The sequence below is a fragment of the Zingiber officinale genome, chromosome 6A (assembly GCF_018446385.1).
Source record: "Zingiber officinale cultivar Zhangliang chromosome 6A, Zo_v1.1, whole genome shotgun sequence".
Classification (NCBI taxonomy): Eukaryota; Viridiplantae; Streptophyta; class Magnoliopsida; order Zingiberales; family Zingiberaceae; genus Zingiber; species Zingiber officinale.
Window position 1 is genome coordinate 79615472 of NC_055997.1, and position 14273 is coordinate 79629744.

Below are 14273 nucleotides of genomic sequence, written 5' to 3' on the forward strand. Positions count from 1 at the left end.
AATAATTTGGCGGTGAGTTTAATTCATTGGTTGCCATCAGGCGTTGTCACGCACGTGAAGCCGAGGCTGGAATGTGTGCACTTTTGCGAATTTGGAAGATGCCAAGATCACGTCGTCAGACTGGTCAATCAGTGACTGGACGGATGGGCCTGTGATCGGACGGGTCGATTCGTGGTGGCCATCCGGTCGGGAAAAAAAATTCATCACCATTGGGACCAGCCCGCTACTCAGCAATCTAATTAAAGTGGATTGCAAATTAAACCAACCCATTCACATAGTAATCAAATTTTATTCTATTAAGAACATCTATATCAGTTACCCTATCTAAAAATTTTATCTTAAATTTTAAATAGGATAACTAAAAATTCTTTGCATCAATTATCCTATCTATTCCCTAAATTTAGATTTGATGAATAGTGATTATCTAAATTTAAGGAATGAAACCTCTATTCTAAAAATAAAATAATATTTCTTTTTAATCTCTCTCCTTCCACTCAATCTCTCTCCTTTCACTCATTCTATAAATATAATAATAAAAAATAGAAAAAAAAAATAAAATAATAAAAAAAATAAGGATCATGGAAATTTTAAGATATTTGATGTAGTGTATAGTGAAAAGTGATTATCTAAATTTAATAAAGTAGGGTATTTATCTTAAATTTTAGATATAGTAATAGAGAAACTGATGTGGATGCTCTAAATGGATCGTTTTACTTCATTTAACTAGGCGAGGTTATGCAACCCATCTAAATAATATAGTATTATAATTTATTAAATTTAATCATTTTATAAATAAATATTTATAAAAAATAACTTTATTATAAAATATTTTTTTTATGGACGAAGGATGGACTACTCATAATTATGATCGGATCGTGATCGCGATTCAACCACAATTAGTTACGATCTCTTTTTGGATTCACTATCCCCTCTAGGTTATAATTTAGTTTGAAGAAAGCGGTTGAAAGTAGCTCGGAGGCCACCCCTCGTTCGACTTCCAACAACCTGACCACTTGTCCACCATCGATGACCTCCAGGTAACCTCCAACCATCCTCTTTGAATCAAACTATAACCTGAAAAGGACGATGAACATAATAACAGATCATAACTAATTACATCCTGATCCGACCACAATTATAAGTGATCTAGGAGATCTGCTATGATAAAATACATGTATAATTTTAATTTCATAATTCACAATTCATAAAAATACACTTCATCATAAATCCATATCCATAATTATATATTATCATAAATCCATATCACTAATTCAATTTTGCTGTCCAATTCAAATCCGCTCTGCCTGGACCCGCAAACCGGACAGATTAATCCATTTAAATACATTAATTATTTTCTATTTGATGAAGGAATTTTTAGTTGAATGACGAAAAAATTGAGTCCTTTTTTGCTTAACTATTAAAATTAACTCGAGCATCGGATTTGAACATGACTAATACACAACTCCATAAGGAACCCAACAAAGAAACGCACCGCGAATTGCAAAGCCAAGCTGCATTTGGAAATGTCAAAGAAAGAAAACTACTGCAAATACAACAACACCTTTCATCCTTTCACAAAGTCATCCAAGTTATTTAGGATGATGATGATGATGTTGCTGCCACAGCAGAGACCATGCTATCGATCCCACAGATGTTGAGGCCTCTGCAAAGCCTGTAGTACCCTTGCTCGCCCCACTGCTTCCCCCACGAGTTCTTGATGATCCAGTAGGGCTTGTACCCCAGCCTGAGAATCGAGTACCCTCTGGCGCCGTATCCCACCAGTAGCACGCCGTGGTTGATGCATTTCCGAGGGCAGATCAATGGGCAAGACAAGCCTTTCATGTACGTCTGCATGAATGCTGCGTTCAATCCCACTGCCAAGGGGCCGTGGCGGACCAAATTAGCCATCATTTGCTGCTCGTCGAGGGGGATGACCGTGAAGTTGGTCACACGGACCGCAATCTTTCCCTCGTCAAACTTGCATTCGCCTTGCCGACCGGTGTAAGGGTAGGACTTCTCCTCCATGAGGCCGCCGGATTGCAACAAGTAGTTGTAGGCATTCGTCATCAGCCCGCCTCGGCAGCCATTGTTGCACTCTTCCTTCTTTACCGCATCACACTGTTATTTGATGATTTAACAATCGGTAATAATGGGAGAAGAAGCATGGCATGTAATGATAGTTTGATGATCAACCAACCGTGTGATCGCAGTCGATGAGCTGCTGTTCACTGAGGCCGATAAGCTTCCCGGTAGCCAGAAAGTTTGCCCCCTCAACAGCTCCTGTTGTGCTGAATGCCCAACAAGATCCACACACCCCCTGCATCAAATTGCACCGAGTTAAAAAAATAAAAAATTCAGTCTATGGAGTCATGCATCAGAATCTTTTGCTACATCTGTGCCAACAAAGTAGATATTGTTCATGGAGCATTGATGCATAACCAAATCCAAATTCCTGGTTACTATCAAGATGCTGACATTAGATGGAAGATAAACAATGAATGGGTCCGTTGCACGAAGGTCCTTCCAATGTGGATTCCTTTTGGCTGCTTTGCAAGTGGTTATTTCTGTAACTCGAACCCGTGACCTCTAGACCACGGTGACAACTTTATGATTGCGCCAAGGCTTCCCTTATAGAAGATAAACAATCTAGAATAAAATAAGTAGCTGCTGCTATATACACTAGATAGTCTAACGACACAATTTTTTTCCCCTTACAACCAACAAGAAAAATGTGTGACTATAGAAAAATATCACCTAAAAGATCAGTATTATAGGATCACGCATTCCTCCAGTTCAATTTGTTGTTCATGCATGTAGAAGAAATGTTAACAATAAGAGTTAAGCAATGCTGACTTTGAATACCCAAAAGGAACCCGACACTCTGCATCAAACTACACCTCTATAAATCAACTAAAAATTAATCACTTTAATGATATCTACATTGTCCATGAAAGATCTGTTGTTACTCACAGAAATTCGATGAACATGAACTGTTTTGTGCAGAGTGTGACAACAAAAGTTGAAACTATTATGATAGAATCATGAGATTGGTGATGACTAATCTAGCGGCAGAAATAAGCTTGAATGAATTGGAATAAGATAAAGGATAGAAACGTAAGATCCAGAAGAAAAACATCAAAAATCATCAGAAGATAAAAAGGCACCGGTGGACTTAAGTAAATAATTTTTAAGAAGTGTGACTTTTCATGAAACTATCAAAAAAATCATCAGAAATCAACAGATGTTATACTGGAAGGTCTGCATAATTGTCAGTGTCGCCCTTTTTGAGTCTAAATTACCTGGATCTTGACGTCGGTGACGGCGCCCTTCTCACGCCAATCGAAGCTCGAGGGGAGGCCGTCGACCTCCATGACAGCCGCGGTGGGGAACTCCGGGCGGTGGGTCACCAACCCTGTGAAGGCCTCCTCGAACTCCGCCTCGGTGAGGTCGGAGAAGGGCGTGACCCCGTGGACGGCGGTGGGGTCAAGCACCTGATGCTCTGCCGCCCGGGCGAGGTTCCGCGCGAAGATTCCCATCCTGTGCGCGTATTCCTCCCGGTTGCGGTACTCCTTGTTGTACTTCTGCAAGAAAGCCCGGAAACGCAGCTCCGTGGCTCCCAGTGGCCGGCGATCGGTCACCTGGAGGATCTGGGAGTCTTCAGGGAGATCGGATGCTCCGCCGGAGAGGATCAGGAGGAAGAGCGCAGCAGCGAAGGTCAAGGGCGTGCGCAGAGCCATTGCTTCTCTGCTGCAAGAGCTCGTTGGTTTGCCAGTAAGGGATCGGAAATGGGGATAGGGATTGGAGAAGGGAAAGAGCGATCTTATTCGTATCTGGCGATTTCGGGGGCGGCTGAGGCAGCAGCGGCATGCAGCGGGGGTGAGGGAGAAGGTAACACCTGGAAGAGGTGCGCAGGGAACGTGTCGTCGCCATGGCGTGGCTTGTTCTGCAACCGAAGGAACGGCGCTGCGAAAGAAGGCGAAAAGGAGACGGGCCACGAAATTTATGGGCCGTGGGTCGGATCCCGTCACCGAGGAAAATACAAAAACACAAGTCTCCCGCCCCCTTCCTCACTCTTCCTCGCCCAAGCGGTTCCGCCTCGTACAACTTCCCTCTTCCTCTCGATCGCCGCATCCTCCACCTCCGGCCCTTTCTCCTCACCCCACCGCCCCCCTCATCCCACCTCTCCACCATTTCCGACCGATCATTTTCAGCCGCGTCTCCGGTTCATCGTGATAAGCACTTTCACCGATGCCATGGAGAAGTTCGCCGCGAATCCCACCAGGAACCGCTTCTGCCTCCGTGGACTCGTCCTCGAGGGCTTCCTCAACGCCACTGAAGTGCTGGCGAAGCAGCACGATGAGAAGTACATGCCCAAGGAAATCTCCGAAGCGATCGAGAGGAAGAGAAAGATTATCTGGCCACAATTCACTCCAAATTCAAGTCAAATCAATTTGAAAAAGTTTTGAACAGATGCATAAAAAACCAATTTTTATCATGATTACCGCGGTTTTACATTGTTGCAACTTTCCGATTGTTCAAATCAATGTCTATCTTTTTCCTAATCATTTAGATTTCATTACATATCAGAATCTCTCATTATGGTTTATATCCGACTGTCAAGCTTTCTAATGTGGATGCTCTTTGATGTGTTTGATGGATTGTGAGCATAATATCCGGAAAAAAGTTTTTTTTAGCCAAGTTTTTTTAGTGAGCACAAGTTGAGATCAAGAATGCCAAATGGTGATCCCTGGTCTGGGCATCGTGCGGTGGTAAATAGCGGGGCTTATTCGCATGTAACGACGGTTGAAATCACATTAGGCATTGTTGAATGCTAACGGTGGTTAGGGCGGTAAATGAGGAGTCGAACTGAGTTTTGGATATTTAAACTTATTTAATAAGATAATCGAGTCGAGATGTATCAAGCTTCAAATAATTTAAGTTTTTGAAATGAGTATTCAAGCTTAGCTTGATTTATTTTTTATGAGTTTGAGCATGTTCAAAGTTTAACTTAGAGATTGATTCATTTAGATGTTATCGAGCTCTCAATTCAAGATTGACATGATCTTGGTTTGTTTAGATGTTATTGAGCTTTCAATTCGGTTGTTTGATTGTTGTAAACTTTTAGTTGTTTGATTGGTTATTGAATTTGATAATTTAAATTTATTTATTTTATTTTATTTTATTATTTATTTAGCATATTAAAAAGAATTTTATTAATAAATATGATTCGTGAACACTGTTCATGAATATTGTTCATGAACGTTAACGAGTTGAACATATATGTTCAAGTTTATTTGTTTAATTTAACGAGTTATTTAAGTTTCTTTATTTAATTAATCTTATGTATATTAAATCAACATAAATAAATTTGAATAGTAGTTGTTTAGTGAATAAGAAATAAGATCATCTTTTTGAAATACTTCCATTTTAGCATTTAGTCCAGAAAAACATAATGTTAAGACTTTCAGGAGGTGTTTGGTTTGAGAGAATACAAGTAGGAAACGAGAATAGTAATTAATGTTAGTGTTTGGTTTACAAGAATCAGAATAAAAATGAGGGAATAATTCTTTATTAGTGGGTAATGGTTCATTCCCGTATCCCACCCTTTCAATCATCTATTCCCTTATTTGCAGTAATCAATAATACCCCTTAATACCAAAAATACCCTTAACCTAATATTTCTCATCGCATATCCGGATTTGTTTGCAGCTGCTCTCGAACGAAGCCGACGTCGCTCTCGAACGACATCGAATGTCGCCACCTCGCCGAACGCTGCCACCTCACTGAACGCCGGCACCTCGTCGAGGATTCGAAGATCCCCTTCCTCCCAGAACCCGAACTCCTCCGCCTTCCCCAATAGCGCCGTACCGGTGACCTAGGTATTCCGACACGATCACGAACTGCTGCATCTCCTCCCAATGCTCACCACCAGGTACCCTTTCAATGTAATGTATTTTACTCTCGATTGTAGGAGTGATCATCCCAAATTTTTTGTTTCCAACCCCTTTCCCACTAGCTAGTTTTTTATTTCCACTCAAATCAGGTGTGTAGATTCTGCATAATAACAAATTCATTTAGAATATATATAGTTCTGCTGTTTTGAAGTAATTATCCCAAGCTCCTGCAACAAATTATTGACTCGATGGCTTCATTTGCCATTGTTGTTTAAGTGTCTTTGTTTACCCCCGGTGTTGACTTGTTCTTTCTATATTATTGTTTTCTACTTTTCTTTTGGTGTTATTTGATACCTTTGGAATAATTATATCTGCCTCTGGTCTCAGTCACGTTTTTCCCAAAAAGTATAATATATATAGCAAAGTCAGTTCTTGAATGGGCTATTTTTGATGTTCTTGTTCAAATGCACGTATCTGGTCATTTCTGTTTCTGGTTAGACTGAATCTATTTTTTCTAGTTGTTTTTTGCACTTTGTTCTTTGTTTTATTCATTTATATATCATTCCGTCTCTATGTTGTCTTTTAATTTCTAATTCATAGTCTGCATCTGATCAATTTTAAGATTGATGGCCGTCTCTATGCTTTAGTATAGTGGACTCCATGTCTTGCAGTATATCATTTGTTCTGAAGTGAAACTTTGGATCCATTGTGTGTCCTAGTATCTCAGTATATCATGTGATGTAGTAGAAAACATATTATATCATGTGATGTAGTAGAATGAAACTAACAGGATTTAAAAATCAAACCTACCATCCGCCAACATATATTAGTAACTACACAACAACCCTAGTGTTTATAATCTTTTGCCTTCATTCGGTCACTATATTACTTGTTCAACTAGACATGTTTTTTTTTTTTTGCTATTAAACTTTGTGTCCTTGTTATATATCCTTGTTAGTTATGCATTAATTTCTGTTTGTTTCTCTTATATTTCATTGATGGTTTTTTACTTGTATTGTTGTAGAAAAACATGACACGACCTCCTTTTAATAGAAGAAGTCAAAATTTAATGTGCACATTATGGGTTACACATGCTATACTTATGACTATGTTGGTTCTCATATTCTATCAACATTCGTATCGAATATATCGACGTACTAAGATTTGCCGAATAAAAAATAAGGAAGAAAAACGAATTAAGCGAATGCAATGGATATTTAGTCTTACAAAAGAGAGTGATGCATTTTGTATTAGTGAACTCCGTATGGATAGGAGAACCTTTGGGATATTATGTGATATGGTAAAAGACATTGGGGGATTAAAAGACACAAGAAATGTATCCGTTGATGAAATTGTTGTATTTTTTATCTATGTTCTGACACATCACAAGAAAAACAGAACAATTAGTCTACTTTTTCATCGAAGTCAAGAGACTGTGAGTCGTCAATTCAATATGTGTCTTCATGCAATTTTGAAGCTTCACCACATATTACTCAAAACACCAGAACCTATACCCGAAAGCTGTGAAGATGACAGATGGAAACCATTTAAGGTAATAACATATGATAAGTATTTAGTAACATGTTAGGGTCATTATGTTTTAGTACTATTTCTTATTAATTCATTCGATTATTATAGGGTTGCTTAGGCGCGTTAGACGGTACTTTTATTCCAGTGACACCTCCTAAAGAAGAAAAACAACGTTATCGCACAAGGAAAGGAGGTATAGCGACAAATGTGTTGGGAGTATGTTCCCCAAATATGCAATTTATATATGTATGACCTGGATGGGAAGGTTCTGCTCACGACGGTCGTGTTCTTCGTGATGCCATTAGTAGGCCTACTGGGCTGAAAGTTCCTCAAGGTATACATAAAAAAATTGTGAATTAACCAATTACCTTAATTTTTATTGTAATCTTACATTTAGTATTGTCTTATTGCTGAAGGTTGTTACTACTTGGTGGATGCTGGTTATTGTAATTCTTCTGGATTTCTTGTGCCTTATCGTGGACATAGGTATCATCTTAATGAGTTTGATGGTCATCGACCCGAGACTCCGGAAGAATATTTTAATATGAAGCACTCTAGAGCAAGAAATGTAATCGAGAGGTAAACGGTTTGTTGAAGGGTCGTTGGAAAATTCTAGCATCCCCTTCTTTTTTCCCAATACAAACTCAAGTCCGTATTATTATTTCTTGTTGTCTACTTCATAATCTGATTCGCAAATTTATGAGTACAAATCCTCAGGAATCTGTAGAGGATGATGAAGGAAATGAAGATGAGGAAAGTGATGATGATGATGAAGTGGAATACATAAGAACCATTGTCCCAACTGACCAGTGGAATGCGTTTAGGAATAATATGATAATTGAAATGTTTAATAATTGGAGAAATGGAGTTTTTAATATGGGTTGACTATTGCATATGTTTGTGCTTTTGTTGTATTTTGATTAGAACATTTTCAATATAATGTAGGATTTTGTATAACTCTGCTAACTGCCTTATGTACTGCCTAACTGTTTCAACATTATTTGATATTTATGTTTTTGAGTTGTTATATAATGTGTATAATTATATTATTATGCTTTTGGAATTTGTATTTATTGAATCACAATATGATGAAAAGCGGTGCAGTGGATGCCCATAACCAAGAGACAAATGATGTGGAATACGGAAGAGGCAAGAATAAGCGGTTTTGGACAGAGGAGGAAACTTGGGTCTTAATTAGATGTTTACAAGATATGACCATAGATTCTCTTTGGAAAACAGATGGTGGTTTCAAGAATAATTACATGAACGAAATAAAAAGATTAATGGTGCAAAAGTTACCCCAGTTGATAATCGAAGTGAAGCACATTGACTCTAGGATCAAGTTCTTGAAGGGAAGGTATCATGTTATTAATGAAATGTGCAAGAAAAGTGGATGTTTTTGGAATGATGTTGAAAAAAAGATTGCATGTAAATTCACATGGTATACCGAATGAATCAAGGTATGTTAATTCATGTGTTTTATTTTACAATTTTATAACAATATTTATGTGAATTCGAGCAGTGAAAGTGAAATGTTACTTTGGAGCTCTCTTGATCTTTCCCCAATATGATCAGTCAACAAGTTGAAGGAAAATATTTCAGCTTACACTGGTTCTTACAAAAACATCATTGCATAATCATCAATGTCCTAAGCATCATTGCATGATGATAAGTGATTCCTCAGTAGTATTAAACTTCTTGTTCCATGCATACATTATTAAAAATCATAAACTTTTTTCCTCTACAGAGCCTCCTGAGCCAATGAGGAATTTCATAAAATAGATTCTTTGATCATTGTAACTTTGCCTATAATATTAGAGAGCATATGTTTGTGCCACAGAAAAGGCAAACAGAAATTTATCCCATTTTTATGGTCATGACATCAAAGAACCTACTGTTTCTTTTTATTTATAGTTGCAGGGGAACTTTGTTTGTTTCTATATTATAGCTGGCTACGTTGTTATTTTATGTAGAATCTAATTGTAATGTTGGTTTTGTTTTTTTTTTTTTACAGATTCATAAAGATGCTAAGGGCTTGTATAATGTCTCATTCCTTTACTTTACGGATTTGAATATTGTGTATGGCAAGGATCGAGCGACGGGGGATCTGGCTGAAGATCCACTTGCTGCTGAGCAGAATTTAGGGAATATTGATGTTACTTTGACTATGACAGATGAGAGTGATTCTAATACTGAAATAGAATTTTTTATCAACTATGGAATCACTGCCATCTATTTCTTCCAGTTCACGCGCTGCCAAAAAAAAATGCCCTCATCAAGTTCATAAAGCTTCAAAGAAGATCAAGTTTGCACCTGTGAAGAATGCTGAAACTGAGTACAAGGAATTTAATGATGAAATTCAGGGTTTTATGAAGAGTCTTGATGTTCACCTTGGCACAATATCAACTTGGATGCAAGGTACAACCTCAAGAATGCCACAAGTTCTTGAACTGCTGGAAAAGCATGGGTTCAGTGGTCGCGATAAGTACAAGGCTTCTAAAGCAATTTGTCAGGATCCTTTAAATGTTGACTTGTTATTTAGTTTAGATTCCACTGAAGTGAGAGAATATATGCTCACTTTAATATAACTAAAGTTTGTTAAGACCTGATTTTGGCATTGTTATCCTCAACTATTGAGGTTAATGTTTTATAGGTAGGTTTATATTTTGCTTAAGTCTCATAGTTGGTTTTGCATTGAGGCATTTCATTTTGTATTAAACAAGTAGATGATGTTTAAAATGGTTATGAACAGTGTTATTACTGATGTTGTTTGTGATATTTTGAATATGTTACGTGATGTGTTGAATTTATTTCATTTTGAAAATAGAAAATAAATTTTATTTCTCTATGAAAAAATAGGTTCAATCTTGTGCATCTGTAACACGTGCTTATGCATCCACTGTTGGATCCAAATGCTCATGGTTTGCCACCTACACTTGCATACTGCATGAGGAAGGAGTCAAGGGAGGAGGTGAAGAAGATGCTGACGAGTTCATTATCTGGTTTTGTTTCTTGAGATATCTGAAAATATGCTAATTCATCCTCTGGTTTTGTGCTGGTGTTAAAGATTGCTAAAGCATAGAACTGTATTTTTTTTTCCATATTTTTTTGGTTTTTTTTGCTGGTTTTGTGCTGGTGTTGAGATATTTGGAATTTATTTTATTTTTTTATGCTAAAATACATAAATAATTAAAATGAAAAAAATTAAAATATCTTTTGTAATAATTTTAACATATATGTTATTTAAAAAAATAGAGATATTATTTTTTTAAATAATTTTTAATGCATTAACTGCTAAAGGTAAAATTGAAAATTTATTTAATTCTCATTACTAATGTTGATTAAAACAAATATTATCAATTATAATCATATGCATTCCGGATTTTAAACCAAAAATGTAATCTTGATTTCCATTCCTATTGACCCTATAATCAAATCCATTACCATTTCGATTGATAAATTTAAACCAAACGTCTTCTCAGATTTCATAAGGAAGGTCATCAATGTTATCAATGTTTATAAAGGTGGTCCGATGGATGAACTTATACATACTGGAAAGGGTCTATTATATATCGTTTATTTGCGTTGCAAGAGACTATATATTAGAATCCATAATCACACGGCAACGATCTCACGGTTGGCTCTAAAATTCCTCACCAATGGTTATGCCTCAGTTAGAAGGTCTCTGTGTAAGAGCATCTCTCATGTAAATTTTGTCAATGATTTGTAAAATTGAAAATTTTCAACCAAAAATTTTTTATGATTGTGTAAGATAAGATTTAAGGTTTTTTTTTATTTAAGAACAGATTTAAAAAATCAAATATAAAATAGGTTTTCATATTGTATTTGTAAAACTTAATACTTGACATTAACGTATTTGGATAGAAAAAGATAATATATTTATACATTTACTAAAGAGAATCTTTTTTACACCTAAAATGATTCTATGATTTAATTAAATGTTTGACTTTTTAAAATAATTAAAAAATAAATTACTTTATGAAACATTTAATTATAATATTTTATTTCATAAATTATCTTTAATAATTAAAGTATTTTTTAAATAAATATATTTGAGATAAGTTAAGAAAATATATAAATAACTATAATTAAATTAAAATTTATAAGTTAATAAATATTAAATAAAAATTATAAATTTAATTAAATTAATAATCATAAATTTATTAATTTATTAATTATAAATTAAAAAAATAAATTAAAGATCATAAATAATTAAAATATTAAATAAAAATTATATAGAGATATTAAATGAAAAAATAATAAATAAATAAATGTGATTTGTAATGTAGGATCAATCAAAGAGTTGTATAGAAGTTTTTTGATCGTAGAGAGCATAGTATATGATCCTGTTCGAATGAAGGAAGCTGGAAAGTCAGGGATTGGGTGACTGCTGACGGGATGAAGACTTTAATTCTGCAAAACAAAACCAAAGCAGGGAAGGGGTCCCTGACGTTGGCCCTCTGACGCTCAAGTCAAAATCAGGAAGACAATGAATAATTAAAAAAATGATAAATCTTGCATTCTTCATACCTGGAGTATCCTTTTATGTCTGGCCCTCTTCTTTAATAGACACGTCGCTTCCTGGTAGGTCGGTGTACTTTCCTATCGGAGAAATTCAATTAATGTTGTTCTCCAGTCGCTCGGAAAGACAACTCCTTCCATTCGATCGATGTGTGCCACCAGTGAAACATGTTCGATTGGACGACTAATCACGACCGGTGATAATGAACTAGCTAACTTAGCCAGTTCATCTGCTGCTTAATTATTCGATCGAGGAATCTTCTGTATAATGACTTCTTGAAAATCTGTCTTTAACTTCTCGAAGGCTTCTGTATATAACTTGAGTCGGGGTTGCTAATCTCGAACACCCCTGCCAGCTGCTGGGCGGCCAACTGGGAGTCCGAGTGAATGAGGACCTTTGTGGCTCTGACATGCCTCGTTGTTTGCAAGCCGGCTATCAAGACTTCATACTCGGCCTCATTGTTGGTGGCGCGATAATTCAACTGAACGAAAAGTTGCATTCGACCTTCCCTTGGGGAAATGAGCAGGATGTCGATCTCGTTGCCTTGTCGGGTGGAAGAGTCATCCACATATATTCCCCAAGTGGCTTCTAACTCGCCGCTCTGGATTTCTGTGATGAAATCAGCTAAGGCTTGAACTTTTATCATCATTCGAGGCTAGTATTAGATGTTGAACTCACTTAGCTCAGTTGTCCACTTGATTAGCTAACCGGATGCTTCCGGCTAACTCTCCAAGAGGATGTCGCTCGGACGACAACCACATGCATGTAATGTCAAAAGTATCACAATATTTCGTATTGACCATCCCAAGAGATGAAGTCATCCACGGTATCTTACCCGTTCGACTAATGGGGCATGGACATCATGGGGCCATTTCCCATGGCAACAGGTCAGCGAAGGTTCCTACTCGTTATTGTGGACTACTTTTCAAAATGGGTGGAGGCTAAACTCCTGACAAAGATAACTGAGCAGATGGTCATCAAGTTCATTTAGCAAAACATCCTCTGTCAGTTCGGCATCCCTCGTCGGTTCATCTCGAATAACGGAAGGTAGTTCATGGGTTAGAAGCTCTGGGAGTGGTACGAAGGCTATGGCATCCAGCAGGCATTCACCTTAGTCGTCTACCCCTAGAGCAACGGCCAGGGAGGTTATAAACTGAGATATACTCAGAGGCTTACGAACTCGGCTTTACCACACAGGAGGTAGCTGGGTTGACGAGCTCTCAAGTGTCTTGTGGCACTTCGCACGACTTCAAAGGAGGTGATCGGCGTAACACCATTCCAGCTAGTGTACGGGAGAGAAGCGGTGGTTCCTGTGGAGGTCGGAGTAGAATCCGATCGGGTGCGACTTTATGACGAGGAAAATGGCGAGCAAAGGTCAATGGAGCTTGACTTGGTAGTAAAGTGCATGATAAGGTGGTCATTCAGCTAATGGTTTACCGATAGCGGATGACGCAGAACTACAACAGGAGGGTGATCCCGAAATCTTTCCAAGTGATCTAGTATGGAAGAAAATCAAGCCGGTCGACGACGTCACCAAACTCGAGGCACATTGGATGGGACCTTACAAGGTCATACAGAAACTCTACTCGAGGGCCTATTACTTGGAAGAAGAAAACAGGAGATGACTCGAGCGATCGTGGAGCGTGAATTCTCTTTAATCCTACAGGCCCAGGTGAGAGGTGCGTGAGCAAATATAAATATACTTGTGCATATGCCTTCTGAATGCAGGGCCAACATGAATAAAACTAAAGTTTTTCAGACTCTTGGGCCGATTAGGCCAAGTTAAAAGTCGAGCAGCGACTATAAACCCCTGTCTCCATCAACGGGCGAGCAGCAACCTTAAACCCCTATCTCCATCAACGGTCGAACAGTGACCTTAAACCTCTATCGTCATCAACGGTCGAGCGGCGACCTTAAACCCCTATCTCCATCAACGGTCGAGCAACAACCTTAAACCCTTGTCTACGTCAGTGGTCAAGCGGTGACCTTAACCCCTGTCGCCATCAACGGTCGAGCGACGACCTTAAACCCCTGTCTCCATCAACGATCAAGCGGCGACCTTAAACTCCTATCTACGTCAGCGGTCAAGCGGCGACCTTAAACCCCCGTCGTCATCAACGGTCGAGCGGCAACCTTAAACCCTTGTCTACGTCAGTGGTCGAGCGACGACCTTAAACCTTTGTCATCATCAAAGGTTGAGCTGCGACCTTAAACCCCTGTCTTCATCAGCGGTCGAGTGGTGACCTTAAAACCCTGTCTTCATCAACGGGCGAGCGGCGACCTTAAACCCCTATTTTCGCCAGTGG

At 38.0% G+C, this 14273-nt stretch overlaps 1 protein-coding gene across 1 annotated transcript; it reads right to left on the bottom strand.

The window, feature by feature from the left end:
* Window positions 1-1438: 1438 nt before the first annotated feature.
* On the bottom strand, window positions 1439-4072 carry LOC121996685 (probable cysteine protease RD19D). Its single transcript, XM_042550729.1, has 3 exons — window positions 3300-4072; window positions 2198-2317; window positions 1439-2118 (listed from the first exon to the last, which is right to left on the bottom strand). Exons 1-3 carry the CDS (start codon window positions 3735-3737, stop codon window positions 1594-1596), a joined length of 1083 nt encoding a protein of 360 aa, XP_042406663.1. The 5' UTR covers window positions 3738-4072; the 3' UTR covers window positions 1439-1593.
* Window positions 4073-14273: the final 10201 nt, after the last annotated feature.

Excerpts from the sequence above, each read along its gene's own strand:
- LOC121996685 (XM_042550729.1), bottom strand. The coding sequence starts at position 3,737 with ATGGCTCTGCGCACGCCCTTGACCTTCGCTGCTGCGCTCTTCCTCCTG. Across the intron at positions 2,318-3,299 it reads TCACCGACGTCAAGATCCAG|GGGGTGTGTGGATCTTGTTG; the intron begins GTAATTTAGACT and ends AATTTGATGCAG. Across the intron at positions 2,119-2,197 it reads TCATCGACTGCGATCACACG|TGTGATGCGGTAAAGAAGGA; the intron begins GTTGGTTGATCA and ends ATCAAATAACAG.